This window comes from Arvicanthis niloticus, chromosome 1, assembly GCF_011762505.2.
Source record: "Arvicanthis niloticus isolate mArvNil1 chromosome 1, mArvNil1.pat.X, whole genome shotgun sequence".
NCBI classification, from domain to species: domain Eukaryota; kingdom Metazoa; phylum Chordata; class Mammalia; order Rodentia; family Muridae; genus Arvicanthis; species Arvicanthis niloticus.
In genome coordinates, this window is record NC_047658.1 from 2,707,751 (window position 1) to 2,734,447 (window position 26,697).

The window sequence follows — 26,697 nt, forward strand, 5'->3', positions numbered from 1 at the left end:
CTGACAGATGGAGGCACTGGCCACCATCTTAGACCTCCGTGTTCACCTTGTAACATGCATACAACCATAAACACACACTAAATAAAGAAACAAAATGTGATGAGAACTTTTTTTTTAATTCCAAGATTGCATGGGCCTGTAATCCCAACACTTGGCACTCATGCTAAACAAGAAAGACTGCTAGGGAGGCTGAGGCAGCTGGATGTCTGAGTTGGAGGCCAGTATGGTCTGTAGTCTAGCTCATTCGGTAGAGCATGAGACTCTTGATCTCAGGGTCGTGAGTTTGAGCCCTATGTCGGGTGCCAAATGCAACTGTGAGCCTTTCTAAGCCTGCCCCCGCTCCCAAGTAAGGACACAGAGACAGTATGCAAGCATGTGTGCATGCCTAGGCCTTGTTCCCAACTAGATCATAACTTACTATCCTATTTAGATTAATCTAAATTCTGCCACACGGCTGGTTACCTCTCTTCAGTTTTATATATCTGACCTCTTTGTTTCCGGTGGCTAATCTTCCATGCCACCGTCTTTCCCAGAGTCCCCTCTCTGTTCAGAGGTCCCACCTTACTGTTTGCCACTTTAACCAGTCAGAAAGTGCCTTAGGCAGGCAAGGTAAGACAGACACAGGTGTACCAAACATCAGTCCAACAAGTTCCAGGATGGTCAAGGCTACCTCAAGAAACCCTGTCTCAAAAAAGAAGAAAGAAGAGAAGACTGCAGGTTTGAGGGGCTATATATATAGCAAGACTGTCTAACCGACCGAAGATTGCAGCAGGCATGGTAGCACATGCATCTGAATGGCAGCACGTGGGAAGCAGAGACTAGAGGATCAAGAATTCATTGTCCTTCACAAAATGGGCTTAAAGTCCATCTTAACCAGAAAAGCTGCCCTTATTTTATTCTGCCATTTAAGAAAGAGTTATATAGTTGCCCAGTCTGTGCCCCAGCCCTCTTTGCCATCTGGGTCCCCATCAGAGCCCCGGTCAGCTGTAGCCCTGGCCTCATGGATTTACAGCCCAGTGAGGAACAACTGTTCCCTCCTTGGTTATCCAGGTAGATGGGATTGGACCTAGACTCCTCTCTCCTGAGTAACTTGGGGCTTCAGGACATTGCAGACAGATCCCCGTCGTACTAGCTCACACAGCCTGAGCCAGTGTCAGTGGCTCTGTGTGTCCCATCCCCGCTGTTGGTTTCATTGTTGGACAAGCTCTTGGTTGGAGAGCCACCATAAGAAAATGGATCTTATACAAGCTCCAGCCAGTTCCCCTAGCCCCAAAGCCATCCCTTGGCTGGGCAGTATGAGCACTGTGGATAGATAGACTGACAGGAAAAGCCTGCCTAGCAGCTGGGGTGCTGTCACCCACCAACTGGACACATATGCATAGAGCAGCTACTGTGTCCAGTTTTCTACCAGTGTCTGGAGCAGCCAGGAACAAGACAAAGCTCAGCAGAGCCATCATGGAACTGTCCTTCCAACATGGGGGTAAAGAGCTGGCACTGGGGAAATGGTGCAGTGGGCAGGGCTCTTGTCTGGCATGCCTGAAACCCTGAGTCCAGTTCCCGGCACTGCATAAACTACATATACCTGTCATCCTGCTACTGTGCCGCAAGTCAAGGTTGAAAACTCCACAGGAAGACACAGGTAAGAACAAGCAATCCTAACAGTACAAAGCTTAGCAGATTAGGCCTCTGAGCTGAATTAGTCAATAAAGTTTTTATAAAACAGCTGTGTTCACTCACTTCCACATTGTCGATGGCCACTTTAGCAGGATTTGAGACTCTTGAGAACAGTTACCCACTGGCCCTTTACAGGAGAGCTTCCCTGACCCCATACAGCAAGGGCAGACAAAGGCCACCCTCCTAAGGAGCTGAGTGTGGTGACACACACCTTTAATCCCAGCATTAGAGAGAGAGGATGTCAGAGCTCTGTAAATTCTAGCTTGGCCTGATCTACATAGTTCCAGAACAGCCAGTGCCATGTAGAGTGACCCTGTCTCAAAAACTAGAAGCACAGAGGTGGTGACATAGGCCTTTAATCCCAGCACTCAGGAGGCAGCAGCAGAAGGATCTCTGTAAATTCAAGGCCAGCCTGGTCTACAGAGTGAATTCCAGGATAGCCAGGGCTACACAGAAAAACCCGTCTTGGGTAAAAAAAAAAAAAAAAAAAAAAAAAAAACTGAACAAAAATGACAAACTAAGCCTCTGGAACAGAAGGTCACTAAGGCTCTGATCCCTGTGTCAAACATTAGCCCCTCTTCTGTGTTCCTGATCCTCCTCAGTCCCCACGGGAGCTGCTACCAGCAACCTCAAAAGGCCTGAGCTTGCACTGAAATCCTTGAGAAGGAAGAGCTTACATAAGCCATCATGTGCACATTGTAAAGTAATTCTTTTCTCCCTGTATGTGAGTCATAGTGTTGTGAAATTCAATGCATGTTTATATGTGTAACATGATGTGTGTGATGTATATATATTTCTGGAATGACAGTTTGGTGACGTCATTACCCAGGAAGACTTGCGATTAGCCTTGTTTTATGGCGATCTACTTGATGAAGAGCTATAACTGGGCAGAGGTGGCTCAAGCTGTAAGTCCCAGCACTGGCGAGGCAGAGACAGGTCAATCTCAAGGAGTTCGAGGCCAGCCTGGTCTACAGACTAAGTTTCAGGACACCCAGGGCTACACAGAGAAACCCTGGGTCAAAAACCTTACTGAGGAATCAGATTCAATTCCCAGCACACACATAGTGACAGTGGCACACAACCATTTCTAATTCTAGTTCCAGAGAAGTCAGTGCACTCTTCCAGGCACTCACTTGGTACACGTTTACGCAGTCAAGACATTCATGCACGTAAAATAATAAGTCAAAATGAACTATATAAATGTTTGTATATGTACATGCATATATGTGTTCTGTGCATCTAATATATATTTTTAAACATAACATAAGGTGTGACAACACACACCTTAATCCCTACTCTCAGAGACTGAGACAGGAAGAATGTCACAGATTTGAGGCCAGACTGGGCTAAAATAAGACAGTAAATAAGTGTAAAAGCCAGGTATGGTGACTTGAATTTGTAAACCCAACACTTGGGAAGTGGAGGCAGGAGATTCAGTAAGTTCAAGGCCATCATTAGCTATGGAGTGAGTTTAAGACTAGCCTGGGGTTACATGAGAACCTGTACCAAACAAACAAACAAAAAACAGGCATAGTGGTGCACACCTGGAATCCCAGCACTAGGGGATGGGGTGGGGTGGGGTGGTGTGGAGGTGGAAATAGGAAGATAAGGAAATCAAGACTAGCCTGGGCTAAGTAGCCATTGAACTAAGTAGTGAGTTCAATGCCAGCCTGGATTATATGAGACCCTAACTTAAAATACAGTAACAAGGGCTGGAGAGATGGCTCAGTGGTTAAGAGCACTGACTGCTGCTCTTCCAGAGTTCCTGAGTTCAATTCCCAGTAACCACATGGTGGCTCACAACCATCTGTAATGGATGGGATCTGATGCATATATATATATATATATATGAAGCAAAGCAACACGACTGTAAAACCTAAGAAGGATGGGTAGGCATGCCTTCACACTCGGTTACTCAGAAACAGAAAGGAGGCTCACTAGAGCCTGGGAGTCCTGAGCAGCCTGGAGAACAAACACAGCAAGAGCCTGACTCCGCCCCCACAGCAGAACAGGGAACTCGATGTGTGCACTGTGTGTGAGCTCTGCACTGGTGTGGGCAACCAGAGCAGAAGACTGGATTCCTAGTTAATTTTGTACAAGATGTGTCATGAGTCTAATTAAAATGAAAAATCACTATATACAGTTACCTTTGCCGGCAGAAGTGAACACTGCTTGCTACCTAACTGAATTTCATCAAGGGAAGCCCAGATAGCCAGATGTAGTGGTAAACTCCATTAATCCCAGGAGATAAGCCCAAAATTCAGGAGGGTGTCCGGCTCAAAGCTAGCCAGGGCTACCTGGCTTTTGCCAATCTCAAAAAGAAACAGCCTTTGGTAAAGGAGGATCAGGGTGGCCTCAAGTTACAGACTCAAACTCTACTTCCCTACCACGCCTGCTCCATTGGACCCAGAGAAACACTTTCTGACTAAGTTGTAGGCGAGGTGACACCCTCCATTTGGAGTTTTATGCTCCTGAGCGCATCTGCTCACTCTTCCAAAGTTCTCATGCCAGGTGGTGAGAGCCAGCTGGCAGGACCTGTTTCCTTCAGATTCTTCTGGGCCTCTGCAGCATCCTTCCCTCCAGGGCAGGGAGCAGGACCCCTCTGGAGTAAAGAGTCCTGTGACCTGCTATTGCACAAAGAACATCATAGAATTTATGGCCAGCCAGAGGCACCAGCACATGAGAGGTTCAGTGGCCAGCATGGGGAGTTCAGCTAAAATCAGGAACTATGATTAAAAACTATAGCCGGCAGCTATGTAGCACTGACTGCTCTTTCAGAAGTCCTGAGTTCAACTTCCAGCAACCACATGGTGGCTCACAATCATCTGTAGTGGGATCCAAAGCCCTCTTCTGATGTGTCTGAAGACAGCAACAGTGTACTCATATACATGAAATAAATAAGTCTCTTTTTTTTTTTTTCCCCTGAGATAGGGTTTCTCTGTATAGCCCTGGCTGTCCTGAAACTCACTCTGTAGACCAGGCTGGCCTCAAACTCGGAAATCCACCTGCCTCTGCCTACCAAGTACTGGGATTAAAGGTGTGAGCCACCACTGCCCAGCGAAATAAATCTTAAACAAACAAACAAAAAGACAATGAAAGAGAGTCAAATAACTCCAAGGGCAAAGGTGCCTTTTGCCAATCCTGCAGACCTGAGTTCAGTTTCTGGATGGCAGAGGGTTAAAGAGAACAGACTCCCTGCAAGTTGTTCTCTGACCTCTACACAAGTGCTGTGGCACATAGCATGGACACACACAAATAAAATGTCAAAGATAAATAAAGGATTCAGTAAGAACTAACTCCCAAAAGTTGTCCTCTGACTTCAACATTGTCCAGCTGGAACATTGGACACATACCAATCATAAATACAGTGTAAAGATAAATAAAAGAAGCCAGGCATGATCATGCATGCCTGCAATCACATAAGCACACACACACACACGTGTCCCCACACAGATACCATACACATACATACACACACACACATGGACACACACACATGAAGGAAGAAGAAAAAATGAGACAGCAGAAATTCTATCATTAGCAGAAATGACTGATGTGTGTGGCGGGTGCCTCAAAGACAGTTTAATAGACCGGACATTCCAAGGACTTTTTAAAAGATTATCTCTCAGGATCCCAGGGCAAACACCAGGCCTCTGTGTGGGTAGGCTAATCCTTCAGTGTACACAACAGGGAAATTCCCAGGATCCAAGAGAGAGACAAAAGTCATACAGAAAAGAGAAGCGGGTAGAGGCAGAGAAGACAGAAGTGTGACATGGAGGCAGGCTGAACACAGACTCCTCCATCTCCAATGGAGCCAGCCCTCAAACCTGACGAGGGTGCGTACCTTCCTGTGTCCATTCCAGCTTGGAGGTAGGAAAAGAGATTTCAGATATTCAAGGATAGCATCAAAGTCACATAGTGAGCTTAGGGCCAGCCTGAGCTATGTGAGAGTCTGTTGCAAATAGGAGTAAAGTGCTGGGCATGTTGGGTTATTCATGGCTGTAATCCCAGCCTTTGAGAGCTGAGACCGAAGGATTGCTATAAGTCTGGGGCCCACCTGGGTTACAAAGTAAGACCCTGTCTAAATAAATAAATAAATAAATAAATAAATAAATAAATAAATAAGGAGCCAAGTGGCAATGGTGCACACCTCTAATCCCTGCGTTTGGGAGGCAGAGGCAGGCAGATCTCAGAGTTTGAGGCAAGTCTAGTCTACAGAGTAAGTTCCAGGACAGCCAGGGATATACAAAGAAATCCTGCCTCAGAAAAACTTTAAAAATGGGGGCTTGGGGGGCTGGGAAGATGGCTCAGTAGAGAAGATTATTTGCTGCTAAGCCAAAGATGGGAACCTGAACTCAAATTCACTGCAGCTACATGAAAAGTTGTACTTGTGAGCCGGGCAGTGGTGGCGCACGCCTTTGATCCCAGCACTTCGGAGGCAGAGGCAGGAGGATTTCTGAGTCAGCCTGGTCTACAGAGTGAGTTCCAGGACAGCCAGAGCTATACAGAGAAACCCTGTCTTGAAAAAAAAAAAAAAACCACAAAAACAAAAGAGGTGAGGAGGTGTGAAGACATCATGGGAACACGGGCCTGATCGTCAGGGACACCTATGTGTCCATGACCAACTAAGAAACAGCAGTTGAGGAAAAATAAAAGCTTCAGAGTCAAACGAGGGCCCCAGGGAACAGCTCCAGTGGACAGCAAGCTTGTCCAGTATTCACTAAGCCCTAGATGGTTTGACCCGCAGTCCTCCAGCATTGGCCAGGCAGAGTCAGGTGAGTGCTTGTTAGTTCTAGGCCAGGGCTACATGGTAAGACCTTGTCTCAACACACACACACACACACACACACACACACACACACACACACACACACACACACACACACACACACGAGAACTGAAAATACAGGCTCAAGCAAGTTTGTAAAAGACAGCCGAACCAAGCACTGGTGCAGGTTAGGGAGGACCACTCTGAAGACCCACAGCCACCATAGGAGGGAGCACTTAGGGGACTCAGCTCCTTTTCAGGGCTTCCTTTTATAGGGTTCAAGAGGAATTTGGTTGGTGAGGGGTTGGTTGATGGGTTACATATTTTTTCTACTATGCATGTTCCATCCATAATTATGATTTGTTTAATTTCTTGATTTGTCTTTATGTGCATGTGTCTGTGTGTGCCATGTGTGTTCTAGCATCATGGAGGACAAAGGAGGACAGCAGATCCCCTGGAGGAGCTGGAGTGGCAGGCAGTAGTGACATGTGGCGTCTGGGAAGTGGACTCGGGTCCTTAGCAAGAGCAGTGTGTGCTCTTAACCTCCGAGCCATCTCGCCAGCCCCATACTGTCTGATCTAGCTGTGCACACCCAGTTATACAGATATAATAGAGGATTCTCCGTAAAATGTCCTCGAGGACACAGTTTGTAATTTTTTCAAAGATTAACGTATGTCGGGCAGTGGCTGCACATCTTTAACCCCAGCACTTGGGGAGGAGGCAGGGGGATCTCTGTGAGTTCAAGGCCAGCCTGGTCTGCAGACTGAGTTCTAGGTCAGCCAGGGCTACTCAGAAAAACCGTGTCTTGACACCTTCCCCAAAAAAGATTATTTTTATTTTATTTTATGTGTATGAATGTTTTGGGGGGTTTTATACTCTGGGGCCACCTTGTGACCCTAACCCTGCAATGGCCCAGACTAAGGGTACCCCACCTTCCAACTAGGGCAGCATTTTCACTCATGCCCACTTTCCAGGATCTTCTGGAGGCCTTTTTTTTTTTTTAATTAGTGTGTGTGAAGCTCAGGGTAGAACTCTGGAGTGGGCTCCTTTCCAGTTCTAAGGATTGAACTTAGGGAAGCACGCTTCCGTGGCAGGCACCCTTACCCACTACCGGAAGCACGCTTCCGTGGCAGCACCCTTACCCACTACCAAACCCTTGCTGACTTTGGACGTTATTTCACTTGTTTGTTTTATTTTGAGACCAGCGTCCATCGCTAGCCTAGGATGGATGACCTCTTGCTTCATTCCCGGGGGCTGAGATCATGGCTGCCTGAAGCACCATGGCCTGCCCACTGGACCACCTTAAACTTTTGATCCTTCTGTCTCCATTTCCTGTCTACCTCAGATAAGCCTGTACCATCAGACTTGTACCTAGGCGACCTTGCATGGTAGGCTGGCACTCCACCAAAGGAGCCATATCCCAGTCCCTGGACCATTTTAAAACCATGTCTTCAGGTCCTCCCAGGCTGGAGAAGTCATTATTCTAAGTTTGTGGACTGGGTGACTGTCCTATAGGCAGACAATTATGGCTATGACTATGGCTGTGATCCCCAAGACATAGGGGTGAGGACAGGGGAGTGTTTGCAGTGGGGCAAGGAGCATCTCGCCCGGCCGAGGCCAGCTCCGACCCTTCGACCCTTGTCTCCTCTGCAGTGTACCACTGGGTAGAGATGCGGACCAAGATGCGCATCATGGGCTTCCATGCTGAGGCCATCAAGCCACTGAATGAGGAGGCAGCAGCGGAGCTGGGTGCAAACCTGCTAGGCGAAGCCATCATCTTCGCCACTGCGGGCAGCTGTCTACTGCTGGAGTTCTGGCGCCAGAAGTCATCTAAACGCCGCAAGGAAGTGGCGCGCGTGGCCACAGTGCTGTCGCTGCGGGAGGATGTGGACCACCTGGAGGACGTGCTGGATGAATTGCAGGTGCAGGTGCAGGCAGCATTGCCCAGGAACGCACTGGATGAACTGCGGGCGGAGCTGCGGGCAGAGCTGCGGGCAGAGTTGCGAGCAGAGCTGCGAGCCGAGCTGCAGGAGGAGCTGCAGGCGGAGTTTCAAGTGGAGCTGCAGGCATTCAGAACCCGGATCAGTGAAGAGCGCTTTGAGCCAGAGATCGAGCCTGAACCCCAGTGCCCTGAGGCCCCCGAGTAGAGGCCACAGGACTCTGGCCTTGGAAGTGGACTGCTTTCTGGGGTTGTCACATGACTGGCCTCTCTGCATGGGCCCACCCCCAAACTGTTCCAGCTAGCATGCCCTGGTCTCTGGGAACAGATGGGTCCTAGGCTGGGAGAGGTGTGAGTACTCCTTCCCATGGGGTCTCTTTAACCCATTGGGACATGCCAGGAACCCTTTCAGCTCCCCAACCCCAAACCACCAGTGCTTGAATGCTGTACTTAGAAAGGAGGGCAGGGTGTCAGGGAGCCACCTAACAACCCTTCGCCTAGGGCGCTGCCCCTGCATACTGGGACACTCCCTGGTGTAGGGTCCAGAGCCCCATCTCCTTTCATCTACCTCACTTTTTAGGGAGAGGACATGGTCTGCCCTGCCCTGCCCTGCCCCTCTGGCCCCTTTACTGGCCTTTTGTAAAGACCCACCTGCACCCTTAACGTGTGGGCTAGTGCCCCCACCCACCTGTTTCATGGCATTCTCTGGGACCACCCTCCCTTCCTGCCCTTGGTCTTCTAGGGTAAAAGCCATTCAAAAATAAGGCGAACAGCAGCCTCACCTTCTATCCAAATGCAACATTTCAGAAGACCAACGAACTCCCGGTATTACCCACTCCTTTGCTAACCCACTGGGCCACGGAGTGGTTTATGAGTTTTAAATGTTTTATAATTAAAGGAGCCCTAGGTTAAAGAGTGTGTCTCCAACCATCATTTGCTGAGCGGGCAGACATGTCGTGTTATTCATTCCAGTTAGGAAAGAATTAAGGGAGGGGACTTCTAGTGGCAAGGTGGGACAGTCATCTTTTGAGACCCTTCCCAGGTAAAGAAGTTAACCCAGAGTTAAGCTGTAAGACTTAACCACACAGTCCCCAGACACTGCAGGATGGAGGAAGCAGGCTGGTGAAGACCACAGAGGGAAGGAGCGGGGCAGAATGTAAGCCAGAACCAGGAATGTAAGCAGAACCGGAAGTGAGAAGCAGAAGGCAGTAGAATCCTTGCAAGGGTCCCCACAGTTGGCAGCAACCCGTTCTCCTGGTGGTATACCTGCCCCTCTTACACAGCTGCCTTTGATGGGGCAAAGCATTTAAAGTACTCGAGACCTTTGCATGTATAAAAACCGCAGATTTATTCAGCGAGGGCCCGTGTCCAAGAAGCTATGGTGTAGAAGTCGGAGGACCTATTTTTCCTCTTCTCCCCCTCACTTCATCTTCCCGGAGGGCAAAAATGGTCTGGACCCTGAAATCCTAACCCAAATAAAAAAACCACAAAACTGAGGTTCCAAAAAAGTTAAAGAATCTTAATTCCTCATAGAAAAGAGTGAGGCGCCAAGGCAAAGCGGGAGTTGTCCCAGGGGTGGAGGAAACACCCCCCACCTGGTGGGGTACCTCCCCTCTTACATAGCTGCCTCCGATAGGGGGCAAGCCTGGGGTATAGCATTTAAAAACTCCCACACCCCATTTTATCAAAACCAAAGAGAAAAAAAATTTCCCTTCCCCCCCACAAACCCAAATATATATATATATATACTTTTTCTTAAAAAAAAAAAAAAAAATTCCAAGGCATTAAAGCGTTAAAGTGAATCCAGAACAAGAGAAGGTGAGATCCCCTCTTTCCTTCCCTTACTGTGGGGTTACTGTACATCCCCAGCAGAGGAACCAGCCCCAAGGGGATGGTGAAGGGGAAGGACCAAAGGGAACAAAGGGTGGGACCTCCTTATCCAATCAGCAGCCAACGTGGGTGTGGCCGTGGCACCAGGAAGCCACACCCCCTGTGGAATCTTCCAAGTGGGAGCTGGTGGGGAGAACCATTCTTGTGTAACTCTTGGTCAAGTCGAGGCAGGGAAAGCAGGTACCAGGCAGGAAGTACAGAAAGAAGAAATGGGTCTTTTGGGTCCCTGTAGTCAAGGAGAACCCCGCTTCCTCAGCTCCTGGACAAAGACTGGAAGGAATGAGAGGCAGAAGTCAGGCCAGTCTCTGTTGCCTTCCCTTCCAAGGCAGGTGCTCTCCACAGATACAGGGCCTGCGTTAGAACGGAAGCACCCACCTTCTATTATTTCCTCTTTCATCTTCTGCAGCTCCTTCCGCACCTCTTCCAGAAGCTCCTGAAAAGAACCGATCAAGAGGGATCCCGGACTCGCAGAAAGTGACCCCTCTCTTATTCCAACTTTTCTACGGTTCTTAAAACATTTACACTTATCTGTGTCTTGTGCAGGTGTGCATGTGCGCTTAAGCTATGTACATTCACGAGTGAGGTATGCACATGCACTCGTGCAGTGAGGTCAGAGAACAGCCTGAAAAACTCTTCTACCGTGTGGCTTTTGTTGATAGAACTCTTGGTTAAGAGTGGCAATGGTGCACCTTTATCTGCTTAGCCACCAAACTGTCCACTTTATATCAGAGACGTGGGGCGTCTTAAATGCTATCTAAGCCCCCAGCCCCTCACTGGAGGATTCTAGGCAGGGGCTCCACCACTGAACCACGCCCCCAGCCCCTCACTGGAGGATTCTAGGCAGGGGCTCTACCACTGAGCCACGCCCCCAGCCCCTCACTGGGGGATTCTAGGCAGGGGCTCTACCACTGAGCCACGCCCCCAGCCCCTCACTGGGGGATTCTAGGCAGGGGCTCTACCACTGAGCCACGCCCCCAGCCCCTCACTGGAGGATTCTAGGCACTCTTCTGCTTAACCAGGTTCTCCTCCCTTTCTTCTTGACTGAAGACAGAGAAAGCTGGTTCAACAACCCTTCCCTCCTTCATCCTTTGACACAGCTGCCAAGGTCACAAAACGATGGGAATGTTCTATAGGAGAGTTCTAGATCTCTGGGGACAGCAGAACAGTATTGGAGAACATGCAGTACCAAGCTTGCCAAATGTACATGGTCTTCTGCCAACTCTGAGTAGAGATGGATAGCTGGAGCCACTGAACCACTGAGGATTCTGGGGACTCAGCAGGAATGTGTGATAGACTGGTAAGGCCTGTTATAGCTACTGGAATATAGTGTGGGTGTCTGTCCCCCTACACCCCACCCACCAACTCCTTTTCTCGGGCTAGAAGAGGTTCCAAGCCTTTCCTAGAACCATTCTGGAGTCAGGTCTGTCTCTCCTGGCATCTCTCTAGCTATTTCCCCAAGCTACCTGCTTCACCCTCTCCAAGTCAGACTCATCATTGGAGCTGGGCGTAGACGGATGGGCCTCGGAGGTAGTCACAGAAGAGGATGACTTCATCCTGGAAGAGTTGGTACAGGACAGGAATGAGGCTGGGTGATGGGTTGCCTCCTGCTTTTCCTATCCCAGGGGTTATGTTATGTTCCTCCCCAATATTCATGACCTACCTTGGCAAGGTTGTGCTGTTCTTCTCCCAGGGTCTTCGAACAGGTTCTGTGTGTGTGTTTGGGGGTGGGGGGTGGGGGGGCAACAAATAAGAAAGATCAGAGACAAGCATTGCCCCCACATTACCGTACCACCGCTCAACTCACCAGGTCAAAGAATTTTAGAAAACTACAATCCCCAGTACTGTTTTCACAGATTTTCGCCCCCCTGTAAGTGCTTTCAAAACAAGAACAATGCATCCTGGGATTTGTAGTTTCTGTAGATAGACAGAGCTGTCACTCACCACTTTGGGCAGGTAGTCGGGCCTCTGGCTCCTCCTGCTGGCGGTAAATAAAAGTATCATAAACTAATCTTTCTATGCCAATGTTCCTCTTCCAAGTCCAAAGCCAGCTCAACCCTGTCACACCTCCTCCCTGCCCTAGGGCACTAGGGTACATCATAAGGAATACAGAGCAGAAAGAGCCCCCTACTTACACTGGCTGACTCGTCTTTGGGGGGCTTCTCCCCAACCTGTGTGGCTTTCCTTCTGCAGAGGGGCAAGCAAGGACAAGCTACAGTTCACGCTCTGCCACTCAGTAGGACCCCTTCCCAGTAAATGCCAGGATAGGTTGAAAAGCTAAAGAAGGGGCCTGCAAGATACTCAGCAGAGAGAAGTGCTTGCCACCTAGCTGGAGCGTCTGATTTAATCCCGAGGACCCATGGGAAGTAGAGAACTGAGTCCTGCACATTATCTGACCGTCACATAAACATACACACACACGACACATAAATAAACGTCTCTGCACAGCGAGAAGCTGTCTCAAAAACAAAAACAGAAAAACACATGGGACAGTATGGCAGAAGCCTGTAATCCCAGGATGTGAGGGGCAGAGGCAGGAGAATCATTCTAAGTTCTAGCCTAGCCAGGGCTGAGAACAGCAACAACAAAAATCCAGTTCTGAGCTGATGAGATGATTCAGTAAGGAAGGGTGCTTGCTGTTAGACCTGACAACTTGACTCCGAATACCAGAACCGACATGGTGGAAGGAGAGAAACCGCTCTTCCGGGGAGCCATGGACACACCCATATAGACAGTGAGTAAAAAGAAAGAACTTAGAATTTAAGGAAAAATCCAGCTCAGAGATTGCGCCTCTAGAATTTGGAGGGGTCCCCCATCATTCCCACATCTGGAAACCCTAGGGACGTAAGGGTGAGGGGGCTTCTAGATCATCTAAGCTTCCAGAATGTTCAAGTAGGGTCTCCTATGGCTCAAGCACAGAGTGTGAGCACTTTACAGTCCGTGAGCCACCTCAGGGGATGACTGTCTCCGCATCCTGTCCTGGACATGGCTGTCATCAGGCAGCACTGCCACTCAAAGACACAAAGAAGCTGGGTGCAGGTGTGACATCCCAGCGCTTAGGAAGCTGAGGCAGGAGCATCAGAAGTTCAGCCTGGGCTAGACGTGAGAGGGAAAGGAGAGAGGACAGGAAGGGGAGGAAGCCCTATCAGCACTCCAAAAGCCTAACCCTGAAATTGCACCATGTGGTTCTGAGGGACCCAGGCTCACCTCCGGGCCAGCATGGCGTTCATCTCTTCCATAAGCCCCCCACCAGTGCTTCGACTGTTCTCAGCTTTGGGGGCCAGGGGCCCCCCAGAGGCCTCCTCCTGCTGAAAGAATAAAAAGGGGAAGAAGGCTTCACAGGTAGGCCAGGTGACTCCCCAGCCCTCTTGTGACACCTTTGGGGGACTCTGACCACCTCCCATTGTCCCCTCAGGGCTTCATCCCAGCCACTCCCAGACACTTCCTTACCTTGCTCACTTTCCTGAGTTTGGCTCCAGCAATGGCAGCAGCCAGGCCTGGGGCCCCGGAACCCCCACTACCGGGGCCCTGTGCTGTAGGGAGTGGGGGTGCAGGGGGTGGGGCTGCCCCTGCTCCATGACCTGCCCCAGATACCCCTGAGGGAGGCAGACCTGGGGGTGGAGGGGGACCTGGAGGAGGGGGAGGACCTGGAGGTGGAGGTGGGCCCCCAGCTGGGGGAGCAGGTGGGCCTCCTGCAATAAACACAGAGAACGGTATTGCTGAGAGAGAAGCCTGATTTTGTGTCTTCCCTGCCCAACCCGTTCCTCCAGGGGGGTCCCCATGAACCATCACCTGCGTTGGAGACCCGGCGCTCCAAATGCTCCGGCTGCCTGTACAGGGGAAAGGAAGCTGCTTCAGTCCCCAAAGCAAGCTAGCTGGGGTAGGGAGACAACACACAACCAGAAGCTCTGGTTCATCTCTCAGGTCACACCAGTGAGACTGGTGCCTGCCCTCCCTCCAAGTCTGCCTTCTGAGGGCCCAGGGATAAAAACAAGAAGCAGGAGGCACTGATGGGGCCTGGGTACATTCTCAACTATGCAAACAGATGATTCCAAAGTGGCCATGGGCTCAGAAAGCTGTGCTACCCTGGTGTGGAATGGGGGAGTGGGGGAGTAGGGAGGGTGGGGGAGGGGATGTGGGGGGCAGTGCTAGAATGGTTCATTCCCTCAGATTCTTTTGGGAGGGGGTTAGATTTTCTTTTTCTTTTTTCCTTTTTTCTTATTTAGACAAGGTCTCACTGTGTAGCATAGGTTAGCCTGGAAGTGTGTAGACCAGGCTAGGTTCTATCTTGCAGATCCACCTGCCTGTGCCCTCTGAATGCTCGGAAAGGTGAGCTCCACCATGTTGACTGGGGGGGCGGGGGTGGGGGAGGGAGATCCCTACTGATTTCTAAGGCTAGCCTGGAATTCACTACATAGCCCAGGCTGGCCTCAAAACTCTTGGCAGCCCTCCTGCCTCAGGCTCCCAGGTACTGAGATGACCGGTTATGCGCCACCACGCCCAGTTCTGCAGTTTCTTGATCCCCAGGAGCTTGGCAACTGGAGTCTAAATGCTGTCTCTTGGCCCTCTGACCTTTCTAGAAAGTGAAAACTGGCAGGTTCTGAACTCTGGGAGCTATGGAATGCCTAGAGGGTCCCCACCTTTTCTGTTGTTCCAGCTCCTCTGGGGAGGGGCCATTCTGGGCAGACCAGGCAGGGGGTGCTGGGGCCGGGGGAGGCCCACCTCCTGGAAGGGAAAGAAAGGGAAAGCCACAGTAAGACAGCCGGAGCTCCGCCCTCCCTCAGTCTCCCCTCCCCTCATCTGGACAGTCGCCATCCCAATGAACCAGAGGCCCTGACAGCCCTCAAAAGGGGCAGCGCCCAGGAAAGAGAGCACGGAATGGCCTCCCTGGGCCTGAGCCCCTGCAAACGCCGTGGGACACCCACGGGACACAGAGGTCCCATTAGTTGCTAGACCACGCAGGTTAGAAATCTGCAGGAACAATCACTCTTCCAGCCCAGAGGGACCAACCTCAGGCCTGCACTCCTCCACACAGGATGGTCAAGCTCTTCCACTAAGACTGATAAGGCCTTGTGAAGGCAACACCTCAGCCACTGGGCTGTTCTCCCTCTACAGAAAGCAGAGCCGTCACCCAGGACACGGCTTTGAAAGTGCTGTTTGAGGGGTCTGGGGACTCGGCTCCTTGGTAGATCACCTGTGTAGCCTGTCCAAAGCCACTCCCCACTCAATCACCAGCACCTCTAAAATCAATGACAAGATCTTGGCATCATTGGGAAAGTTAAAAAGAATAAAAATAAATAAAAGAAGTCTTGTTTCCTGCACTAGAGTCTCCACTTGACCCAGATTACCACATGAGCTCAATGTTTCCAGAAACAGTAAGAAATACCATGTAGCTGGGCATAGGGTATACGCCTTTAATCCCAGCACCCAGGAGGCAGAGGCAGGTGGATTGCTAAGTTTGAGGCCAGCCTGGGCTACAGTGAGTTTCAGGACAGCCAGGACTACCCAGTAAAACCCTGTCTCAAAAAAAATAATTATTAATTAATTAAAAATTAAAGACTCAGAAATAGCACGTAGACTTTATTTTGAACTGGGATGGCACCAGGGCCTGGCATACGGTGGGCAATCCTGTACCACTGGGCTGTTGCCTTAGTATTGCCACCCATGGACTTTGCTTTACACCAAATATAGCTGTAGAACTTAGAATGGCCCAGAACTCTCCACCCTCTCACACCTCGTCTTCTCAAAGGCTCGTATTACAGATATGACCACCATGACCAACACAGGGACCACAGTGGAGGCTGGACAACATCTTGGTGCAGCAAGTGGTCAAAGGAAACCTGCTATCTTAGAGAGGACCCTTTATACCTCAGCATACACCAAGCGGTGACAGTTCCCGTGAGGGTTTTCTTCCATGAATTAGCTGATGTCTAGGTGGGCAGACTCAGGCCCTGAAGGGCAGGGTAGCAGCTTCAGGCTGTATAGCACTGCTGAGGGGGTTCCTCTGCTGACCCCAAACTCCAGTCTGTTTAGTTGAGACAGGGTTTCTCTGTGTAGCCCTGGCTGTCTTAGAACTCACTCTGTAGACCAGGCTGGCCTCGAACTCGGAGATCACCTGCCTCTGCCTCCCAAGTGCTGGGATTAAAAGCATGAACTACCACGTTGGCTATGTTTTGTTTTTATTTTTAAATCTATATGTATGGGTGTTTTGCCTATACCTGTATTTCTGTGTGCCACATGTGTGCCAAGTGCCCACAAAAACCAGATATCAGAGCCCTTGGTACTCTGGGTCACCCATCACGTGGGTGCTTAGAGTCAGACCCAGGTCCTCTGGAAAAGCAGTAAATGTTCTTAGGCACTGAACCACCTCTCCTGTCCTCCAACATACACATGCAAAAGTGTACACACGCACACGCACGCTTTTGAGTTAGAGCTTTATTTAGCTCAGGCTGGACTCACACTTCCTGTATAGCCGAGGATAACCCTAATCTCATTATCCTCTCTCCTCTACCTACTGAGCGCTGGGATAACAGGCGTGAGCCACCAGACCTAGTTATGCAGTGCTACAGGACTGAGTACAGAGCTACACACACCAGGTGAGCTGTCTACCTACAGATCTACGTCCCCAGTCCCGTATATACAACAGGGTCTTGCTACGTCATCCAGGCCTGCCTGGGACTGGCTACAGTCGTCCTGCTTCAGCCTCCCTATCGCAACAGTGTGAGCCCCAACACCGTCCCGCCTGCCCATCTAACCTTCCAAGGCCTCTAGGGCGCTGGCCATGCCAGCTGCAAACTGTGCCGCGTCCTCCTTGCTGCCAAAGTTGAGGCCCCAGACCTGTCGGGCGTCTCGCCACTGATGGAAGATGGGAGTGGCCTGATTGTACTTGACACCTCGGATGATGGCACAGTTGATAACCACCTACGAGAGAGAACAGGTTGACGGGGGCTCGGTGGCAGGGAGGTGGAGGGACAGAGGGACAGAGGGACAGAGGGAGCCTGCACCTGCTGGTCCGGCTGCATCTTGCGGCCGACAACTCTGAAGGAGTTAGCAGTGGGGTTGTGATAGATCTGGACACGGCTGAAGGCCTGGGGACCGGTGCCAGCAGGGAGCCATCGCTTGTTGCTGTCATCGTAAAGCATCACAGTAGCCCGGCTGGAACAGATGACCGTCTCACTGCCAGGGGAGAAAGCAGACAAGCCAGTCACATTCTCCTTAGATCCATAGAGTAGATGCAAAAAAATGACTGCAGCCTGTACATCAATGTACAGGGTGTGGCTGTATATGTATGACTGAAAGTGTTGCTCAGTGGTTAGAGCCTCTGCCTAGAATCCCCCAGTGAGGGGCTGGGGACATGGCTCAATAGTAGAGTGCTTGCCCAGCTTGCTCCCTTGGGCCCTAAGTTGAGTCCACAGTACTGTAAAAGAAGATAAATTGACAGATGAGTACACTGTAGGGAAGAGATAGGCCGGCCACACACAGGAAGAGGCAGGAAAGAGATAAAGTAGGGTCCATAAGGCTTAAGCTGGGGACTAAGCAGCTTGCTCACGGTCCTGGGCTCAGCCTCTACAGCCTTAATCAAAAATGGATACAGGCTGACTGGAAAAGGCAGAGCTTCCAGGACTAGCAGACAGCCAGGGAGTGAACTGAGAACAGCCTCTGCCTGGACTCAGTTTCCCCATCTCTACCAACTCTCCACCCCCACCTCTGCTCCCAGCCGGGGTCAGATAAGAAGGGCGGGAATTGTGAGGCCAGAACCCAGGACCCTGGGGATGTTTCCCCTGAGGCTGCGTTTACTGGCCACCTGGTCCATCTGGTTCCTCAGGGCCCAAACAGCCATTTGGCACACATTCCTGGCTGCACTGTCACACCCTGTGGCTGGGGATGGAGACTCAGCAGTGGCCCAGACAGACTGCCCTGCCACCACCCTCTTGGACACACGCTCCAGTACCAGGAACAGACCTGACCAATCCTGGCACAGCAGAGCCTCAAGAATTCAGACTGGGGAGGACCCCAGAGAGAGGCTGGTCCAGGCTGGGGGCAGGCAGAGCGGAGGAGGCCGCTGGCTGATGCAAGAAAACAACAGCTGACATACAGAGTCAGACACCACAGACCTAGGTTCAAATCCCCACCGAACCCTTCTTCCACATGACCAGAGAGCTCATGTCCCTCATCTGTCTCTTAGGTAAGACATGATGGTCCCTACCTTCAGAAGGCTGTGAGTAGGAATGGATCTGGTTAAAGTACTAGGCACAGTACCTAGTATACACTGGGGTACTGAGTGCTTGGTCACTGTCACCACTGAGGCACTGGGCACTCAACAGTCAGTACCGACTGCTCAGTACTATCAGTACTAGGGTACCCCGAGTGTCTCAATCACACTAGACCCCCACAAACACACCTGTCCTCCTGGAAGACTCAGTTCTCCTCCAGGGCAGGCAGTAAAGCTTGCAGACAGGAAGTAACTTGGTCAAGGTCACATACAGACAGAGGAAGTTGGGGGGAGCTCAGGCCCCACCCACCCCCACCAGACAGGGGAAGTTGGGGGGAGTTTACCCCACCCCCACCAGGCTTTTTCCTGAAAAGAAGAAGTTTGTGGTTTCCAGGGGAGAGAAACTTCACCCTGCAATGGCGGGGCTGGGGGCTGGGGGCTGGGGCGTGACGCCAAGCCATGAGCGTTCAGCTGGGAAAGCCCCTTGGCAGGCTTGGCTGAACCTAGTGCCCCAGCTTTGCATGTATGGTGCTGTATGGTGCTGTATGGTGCTCTTTACTTGGGCCCATGCCTTGAGCCTACCCAGGTCACTCCTCCTGTCCCACTGTGTCCCTTCAGGATGGATGCTGGTCCACCTGGATACAGTGGAGAGGGCCCATAGAGGTGGGTGTTCCACCCACACCACACAGGCACAAAGTAGCTGAGAGAGGCTCTGAAGGCAGATGAGCCGGCTCCCCGGCTCCCCGGCTCCCCGGCTCCCCGGTCCCGCTGTTAGCCACAGATGGAGCTATGGTCCTACCGGTGCTATTGGAAACAACAAGCATTGCTTCTTCTTCTTTTTTTTTTTTTTTAGTTTTTCAAGACAGGGTTTCTCTGTGTAGCCCTGGCTGTCCTAGAACTCACTCTGTAGACCAGGCTGACCTCGATCTCAGAAATCCACCTGCCTCTGCCTCCCAAGTGCTGGGATTAAAGGCGTGCGCCACCACCACCGCCCGGCTACAAGCATAGCTTCAAGGGACTGTTTCTGGCTCAGGCACCCTTGGCAGGGCAGGGCTAAAGCCCCACCCACACCTGCCACCCACACCCAGGGCAGACTCCACATCACTGCCCCACCCAGGTGCACTTTGGCCTCCCAGGTGGTCCTGCCCTGCCACGGCTCTGGTACCTCTGGTACCGAGGGAATACTGCTGGCTGAGTGACCCTGGGCCAGGTCCTGTCCTCAACTAGGCCTTAACAATGACCTTATTGAAGGACCTTCTTAAGACCCAATCTCAGAGACCCATCCGTCCCCATGTTCCTGGCGCTCTCCCACTCACCCCGTCACCCCCCACCCCAACGTCCGCAAAGCCCCATCTGCTCCCCATCCAAGTCTTGTGAGGTCCCCTGTGCTCTGGACTCTCTTTCCCTCTAGCCTTTGCTCAGTCTGTTCCAACATCCCCTTTCTGCTTGCACATCCCCCCCACTCCCGCCTGGCAGCTCTGCCTAGATGTCTTCCCTTCCCAGAATTCCTCCCTGACCACTTCATCTGCACACCTCCCGACAATCCTTTCTGCTTGACCGTCTTTTGTTCTGAGACACCCTTGTAACTCAAGCCCCACGATAAAAACAAAAACCAGAACCAGCCTCAGCTGGATGGGGCCCGCGCCCAGCCCAGTCGTCCTAGCACTCAGGAGGCTGACGCAAGAGGAGCTCACGTTTGAGGCCAGGCTGGCTGTGCAGCACAGTGAGACCCTGTCTCAAGGAAATGAAACACCAAACCAGGGCCGGCGACACGGCTCAGCAGCTGAAGGGGCTTGCCTCCAAGCCTCATGACCTGAGTTCGATCTCGGTGGAGGGAGAGAACAGGATTCGTCCTCTGACCTTCACACAGTCAAAATGGAAGATTTTTTTTTCCAAATCCTTATTAAAGAAAATGTTAAGAAATAGTGAATTTAGGTCAAAAGCATGAAGATTTGGAAGTGTGATTTCCCCTAGGCCCTCGTCACCTGAGAAGCTGCTCACACCACTTGCCTAAGAGCGAGTATATTTAGGCGTCCCACCTTTTGAAAGCAGCACCCCCATGATCTACACTCCTCCTTTCATACCTTGCCTTTTTAAAAAATACCAACCAGACTGTTTTCTCTTCTTTCAATGAACATGAGTTCAGTAAGGAATCTCCCTGCTCGCTCGCTGTGTGATCTTCGCCCAGGTGTCTCCACCTCTCTGTGCCTGCATTTCATCATCCATCAAAGGGCTAAGGAGTCAGTCTGGCTCCTCTGACTGCTGAGTGGTGCGTCGGGAAATTGGAGCCCAATGCTTGGAACAATGTTGTCGACCTTCAAAATGTCAGCAGCTATGTTGGGTCTGCTGTTCACAGCCGCTGAGTGCTCCTTAGTGCTGGGTACCACTCTAGGTTCTAGAGATGCACTGAGGAGCCAAAGGGACCCTTGGGGACCTGATGTTTCGGCAGAGGAAATAAAGGGTAGCAGTCCTGGGATGGAGATCCCTGTACTTGGGATGCGAAGGCGGGACAGCCTTTGTAGGCTTCAGGCCAGCCTGGGCCACACGGTGAGACCCTGTCCCAACAAGGAGCTGGAGTGGAAAAATCCCCACAGGAGGTATATACCTGTGACCCCAGCTCTAGATAGAAGCAAGAGGATCTGGAATCCAAGAGGGCAGTGGAGGGCTGGCAAGATGGCTCAGTGGGTAAAGGTGCTTACTGCTAACCCTGACGACCTGAGTTCCATCCCCAGAACCTTCACAGTGGAAGGTGAGTCCCTTCCCTCCCTTGGCAGCCAGTTCTAGACCTGCCCTCCTTCCATGAAGCTTCATGTCCCATGCCTCAGTTTCCTAGCTGGGAAGTTCCCAACACACTGAGTCCCTTGGATAAAAGGCAACAACAGAGACCCGAACCCACACCCTGCAGCTGACAGACTCCACCTTGGCAGCTGGCAACCCTAAGACGGAGGGAGCCTCTGGGGACAGAGGTGGCCAAATACTGGAAGTTCCCTCTACTGCTACCCACCCCCAACCTTACCCATCTCCTTGCACCATTAAACTTGACACACACATATCTGAAGCAGAATACTCCAGACTGGCCTAGAATTTACTCTGCAGCCCAGGCTGGCCTGCAACTATGGTTCTACATTTTTTTTTTCTTTTAGTAATACTACTAGACTTAGACAGTCCTAGGTACAAATTCAAACTTTACCACCTCTAAACTGATTTTTATATATTTTTGAGACTGGGACTCAATAGCCCAAGGGCCTCCAGCTCTTGGCCCTCCTGCATTCATCTCCTGAGTAATGTGTTACAGGCATGAGTCACCACATCGTACTCCCAAACCATTAAACTTTAACAGGCCACTTCCTTAACGTCACGGCACCTCAGTTTTACTACCTGTAAAATGGGGGTAAGACCAGGGGCACATGCTTGTACTAGCACTGCACTTAACTGTGGTGGAGATTAAAATGGAACCAGACCCATATTACCCCGCCTGGTGCGAAGGTGTGTGACTGAACCTGCTACATCACTTAAAAAGAAAAGGAAATAATCACCACATGTGTTACTGTAAGAGGAAAGGGATTAAGCACATGCTTTCAGAATTCTGCCCAAGAGCCCTCAGACCTCTGACCCCTTCTCTGCCTTTCCCAGCTCCCGGATGCGGCAGACACTCGGCAAATATTTGTCAAACTGGGAGAAAAAGAACCATATCTTGTAATTTTCCATCTCAACCACCTCCCTTCCCATTCCCCCCAGGGCTGTTCCCAGTCAAGCCAGTCCTGCCCCTGCCCACCACAGCATAAGAACCTCTGAGGGCACAGAACTCAAAAGTCTGGGGGGTGGGGCTCAGTTTACCCAGCTGGGAATAAGGAATGGGTCTCTGGGGTCTCTCTCTCTCTCTCTCTCTCTCTCTCTCTCTCTCTCTCTCCTCTCTCTCTCTCTCTCTCTCTCTCTCTCCTAGCTGCCCTTGGAGAAGTGACACAGCCCAGCAAGGGACCAAGGACGAGGGAGACCCTCTCCTAAGAGGGTGGGGAATCCGTTCAACTTGTTCCTACCCTCAGGGGAGGGAGGTTTGTTTGGCCCTGGCCACAGCCAGAGGGGGACGGGCTGCAGGAGGGCCGGGGTTGGGGGTGGGGGTGCAGGGGGCTGGCCTAGACGTTGCTCCTGCCCTTTTACGGTCTCAGCGAGTGAGGCGGCACTAACTCGGACATCCGCCATCCGCCTTCCACCGGGCCTGGGACCGGAAACGGGTGGGGGAGGGGAGGGGCTGGGGGCAGCAAGAGGAAGGGGCAGTGGAGGAACTGACCCCCTTTCGGGGGACAGAGCTCCCATGGGGGAGGGAAGGCCAGGCAGGAAGTCTCCAGGGTGTCTCGATGTCCCCCTTCTTGCTCCAAATCCCAACACTCCCACATACCAAGGGACAGGCATGGGAGGGAGGGAGCGGTTCTAGCTCAGGATCCTAGAGAGGAATGTCACCTAGATGTCAGAGGGCAAGACTGGAGGATGTGCACATGGGGGGTTAAGCCCAAACTGTCCCCAGGAGACTCCTCCTCTAGCCAGGGGTTTTGGGGCAGGAAGTCCCAGCCAAAGTGGAGGAAGGGAGATAGTATTGTCTAGATGTGGCCCCAAGGGAGAGATTATGGGGGGGCTGGGGCTGAGATGGGGGAGAGGCCTCGGTCAGCCCAGACCCGGCCCTCAGGTGAGCCCAGGAGTTCAGGGCAGGTCCTAGGGAAGACATTTAAAAAAAAAATCCCTGGGTCCTCCTCACACACTGGATTAAACCTGGGAAGAGAGCTGGAAGAAGCTGGTAAACCTGGATCCCTGAGGGAGAAGGCTATGACCTTGACGCTTCCCAGCGCCCCCTCCTCCAATCCCACGGCTTGGGAAAGGGGGGGTGACACCCGGCGACATTGAGCCCAGGGGGAGGGGCCGCTGGTGTGGGGAAAGCAGCTGGCCACAGTGCTCACTCGGGCCCGCCCCCCACACCAGCTGTCTCGACAGGTGAGTCAGGAAGACAAAGGCCCCCCCTTCCCCCAGCTGCCGCGCCCCCTCCCTCCCTGTCCACCAGGTGGGGGGGGGGGGACCAGAACTGTCCTCTGGCCCGGGGGCTAGAAGCCGCCCTGGGCCTGGAGTGCTCCCGGGCCCTAGAACCCAGCCTGGGTGTCTAGGGGAAGAAGAATCCCATCCTGACCCTCTAAGGCCCCGTGGATCAGATTCTCAAGACCCCCTTTACAGGAGAACTTCCGTGTCCACCAAATTTAGAGACATCAAGAAGTACCCCCAAAGTTAAGGACCGCGATCCCACTCTGGGACTCTCATCCAGTGCCCCAGACGCAAGGGTCCAACTACAACCCGAGACTCAAGAGTTTCAGGGCTCGGGTTCTCAAACCAGTCTCCCACCTAGTTTTGAATTTGGGGGCGGTAACTCTGAACCCGCTTATACCAGATCAACCCGGCGAGGTTCTGCCTATCTGCGAACTCGGAGGTGCTCCCCGCAAAAGTCTTCAAATTCTGAGTCCCGAGAGCGCCCCTAAACCTGAAAGCCAGCAAGAGAACCTCAGCCGGCACCGCCCCAAGCCTTTAGGGAGTAGTGTGGAGAAACGGGGTGTCGATATTTAGAGATCGCTCCAGGAGGCATCGGCCCAGATCTGGGACGCCCAAAGCGCGGTGTCCCCTAAACCCAGCCCAGAACGAGCTGGGGGGAGGGGGACAAAGGCGGGGCGCGGAGCCGGCTCCCGGCTGGAGGGTTCGGGGCTCACCTCATGGCTGCGCGGAGGACGGGCGGTGCGCCCACGGGGAGTGATCCCGGGGCGCCCCTAACTGGAACTGTAGGGGTGCGGGGCTGGCTCCAGGTTCTGCTCAGTCTCTCTCGGGGTCCCGCCCCATAGAGTCCAGCTTCCTGGGGAGAACGTGGACCGGGCCGGGGCGGGTCCTCAGGCGCCTCCTCCCTCCGGTGCTCTGATGTGCTAAGATCCCCTGCGAAGGAAAGCGGGGTGCAGCGTCCGAGCCTCGCCGGCGCACCCCCTCGGCCGGCAGCACCTACGCGGTTACTCTTACTACTGTACTCTCTTTGCTACATTTCGTTCCAAAATTCCACTCCCCACACCCACAATGCCCTGCGCCTTAAAGGGGCCGTGGACGCCTCCAGGCGGGGGATGGAGAGCGTTCAAAAGGCAACGCGGAACCTTGGGCTTCCGCAATTGCACTCCTTCCCCAGTCTTGTGGCTTGGGGGTGCACCCTGGGCCTCACTCCGGAGCTGGAGGGGGAAGCTTGGTGGAAGAGAAGGGGCCTTTCTTTGATCTCTAGCTGTCTTCACTATCGAATTCTTTAGTAGAGATCTGGGGATGCAGGTTCTTCACTCCAACTCGCTCCGTGGACTTCTTCTTAGTTTTTTTGGGGGGGAGGGGCGGGGGTCCCTCTAGTTAAGCAAGGGATCTCATCAATTTCCACCTTTAAGTAACACTTCCGCACATCCCCTGTTCCCCAGATCTCGCTTCTCAGGCCGGGCCCCACCCCTCGCCGCCCCCCACCCTCCCGGGGAAGGTGTGGAGGAAGTGAGCGAGGGGGCGCGGCGGGCCGCTGACTCACCGCCGCCGGGTCGCGGCTGCGGTGGGGGCGGGGGCGAAGGTGGTGGATAGACTAGGAGCGAAGGGTTGGAGGTGGGACCCCGATCTGCTCCCCACGCGTGCCCAGCTACGTCTTAGTTTTGCCCGAGGAGGACAGTAGGATCATCTCAACAATCCGACAGGCTCAGAGGTCCGGAGACCCTCCCTGGAGCCCCTTCCCAGCCAACACAGCAGGGTTGAGTCCAGCCCGGCCACCCTCCAATCCTTCCGCAGTGGGACCCATAGGCCCCGCCCAGAGTTACATCATCATGCAGGCACGCCCCTCCGTAGAACTCTACCTGGCCTGATGAAAGGCGGTAACTCTAAGAAAACATCAGTTCCTGGTTTACAGATAGAGAAACTGAGGCACAGAGGCAGGGAATGGGTTTAGCTTATGATCATCTTGTTTGGGTTCCCCCTCACATTCTCGGGGAATCAATCCACGTGGCCTTTGGCCAGCCCATTTCCTGGATGCTGGCTCCCTGTTGGCCTTCACTTGCAAGAATCTCATCCTTCAGGCCGAACTCTTACTTCATTCTGCGCGGAAAAATCTAGTACACTAGTTGTCCTGTCACAAACCAGGAGGCAGAGGCAGGAGGATCACGAGTTTGAGGCCAACCTAGGCTACAGGGTGACTTCAACGTCATCTGAGGTTATTTATTTAAGAACACAAACAGCCTGTGGAGATGGGTCAGCAGTTAAAAAACAAAAAACAAACAAACAAAAAAAATCTTGCTACTTTTGCAGAGGACCCAAGTTCAATTCCCAACATTCACAGGGCTAATAACTGCCTGTAATTATAGGTTTACGTTCATATGTGCATGCCCACCACTTCCACACACATATATAATTAAAAATAATACAAGTAAATCTTTTTAAAATTAAAACCACAAATGGGCCAGATGTGGCAGCACAAAACCTTTACCCAAGCACTCAGAAGGCAGGGTAAGATTAGGTCTTAGTGAGTTAGAGGCCAGCCTGGTCTATATATAATGAGTTCCAGGTCAGCCAGCCTGGACTACATAGGGAAGTCCAAGTCAGCCAGGACTACACAATGAGACCCTGTCTGAAAAACAAACAATAAAAACAGCAAGGCAAACCTTGGGTAATCCACCCACACACAGGCATCCATCTAAGTCAGTGGTTCTCAGTCTCCCTAACACTGCAACCCTCTGCTGTGGTGACCCCTGAACCATAAAAGCTGTTTTCATTGCCACTTCATAACTGTAATTTTACTACTGATATGAATTGTGATGTAAATATCTGTGGTTTCCGATGGTCTCAGGTGACCCCGTGGAAGGATCCCCTCATCCCCTGAGAACTCACGACTCACAGGTTGGAAACCTCTGGCCTAGGCTCTGGGTGCAAGCTCAGATTTTTATCAGCTTCTGAGTTCTCAACAAGGCCAAGCTAGAACAATAGTTATCCAACTAAAGGAGAACTACACTGCATGTGAGCTTTGCCTCGATGTTTTTTCCTCTGTTTGCCCATCTGTGAAATGGGAAGAGTGAAGTTCCATACTGCCTTCACTAAAGCAAGAGCTAACATTTTTTTCTTTCTATAAAAGTCTATAAATTAAATAGGGCTGGAGAGATGGCTTCAGACTGTAATGTGCCTGTTCTCTGATCA

General features: G+C 51.9%; 2 protein-coding genes across 8 annotated transcripts; one reads left to right on the forward strand and one right to left on the reverse strand.

The window, feature by feature from the left end:
- Positions 1 to 82: 82 nt before the first annotated feature.
- LOC143441316 (optic atrophy 3 protein homolog) lies at positions 83 to 10,095 on the forward strand. Of its 3 annotated transcripts, none has more exons than XM_076928799.1 (2): positions 83 to 1,639; positions 8,096 to 10,095. In XM_076928799.1, the coding sequence occupies exon 2, from the start codon at positions 8,113 to 8,115 to the stop codon at positions 8,587 to 8,589; it is 477 nt and encodes a 158-aa protein (XP_076784914.1). In that variant the 5' UTR covers positions 83 to 1,639; positions 8,096 to 8,112; the 3' UTR covers positions 8,590 to 10,095. The 3 variants fall into 3 exon arrangements, with proteins under 3 accessions (XP_076784914.1, XP_076784907.1, XP_076784900.1); XM_076928792.1 differs by lacking the exon at positions 83 to 1,639 and adding an exon at positions 3,289 to 5,544; XM_076928785.1 differs by lacking the exon at positions 83 to 1,639 and adding an exon at positions 3,289 to 5,510.
- Vasp (vasodilator stimulated phosphoprotein) lies at positions 9,705 to 25,278 on the reverse strand. Of its 5 annotated transcripts, XM_076928754.1 has the most exons (14): positions 25,052 to 25,278; positions 24,222 to 24,438; positions 17,273 to 17,444; positions 17,024 to 17,189; positions 14,909 to 14,993; positions 14,061 to 14,098; positions 13,719 to 13,960; positions 13,476 to 13,576; positions 12,404 to 12,455; positions 12,213 to 12,249; positions 11,932 to 11,977; positions 11,735 to 11,825; positions 10,647 to 10,704; positions 9,705 to 10,541 (listed from the first exon to the last, which is right to left on the reverse strand). In XM_076928754.1, the coding sequence occupies exons 2-14, from the start codon at positions 24,224 to 24,226 to the stop codon at positions 10,504 to 10,506; spliced, it is 1,131 nt and encodes a 376-aa protein (XP_076784869.1). In that variant the 5' UTR covers positions 24,227 to 24,438; positions 25,052 to 25,278; the 3' UTR covers positions 9,705 to 10,503. The 5 variants fall into 5 exon arrangements, with proteins under 5 accessions (XP_076784869.1, XP_034370565.1, XP_034370561.1 ...); XM_034514674.2 differs by lacking the exon at positions 25,052 to 25,278 and having other exon boundaries at positions 12,213 to 12,246; positions 13,476 to 13,573; positions 24,222 to 24,783; XM_034514670.2 differs by lacking the exon at positions 25,052 to 25,278 and having other exon boundaries at positions 13,476 to 13,573; positions 24,222 to 24,782.
- Positions 25,279 to 26,697: the final 1,419 nt, after the last annotated feature.

What these genes read in the sequence shown, in the direction of transcription:
- Vasp (XM_076928754.1), bottom strand. An exon ending in GAGCTGGAACAACAGAAAAG is followed by an intron (nt 14,099 to 14,908) that starts GTGGGGACCCTC and finishes TCCCCTGTACAG; the next exon opens with GCAGCCGGAGCATTTGGAGC. An exon ending in ACTTGGAGAGGGTGAAGCAG is followed by an intron (nt 10,705 to 11,734) that starts GTAGCTTGGGGA and finishes GGTTCTTTTCAG; the next exon opens with GAGCTTCTGGAAGAGGTGCG.
- LOC143441316 (XM_076928785.1), top strand. Translation starts at nt 5,483, where the DNA reads ATGGAGCCAGCCCTCAAACCTGACGAGG. An exon ending in AGCCCTCAAACCTGACGAGG is followed by an intron (nt 5,511 to 8,095) that starts GTGCGTACCTTC and finishes TCTCCTCTGCAG; the next exon opens with TGTACCACTGGGTAGAGATG.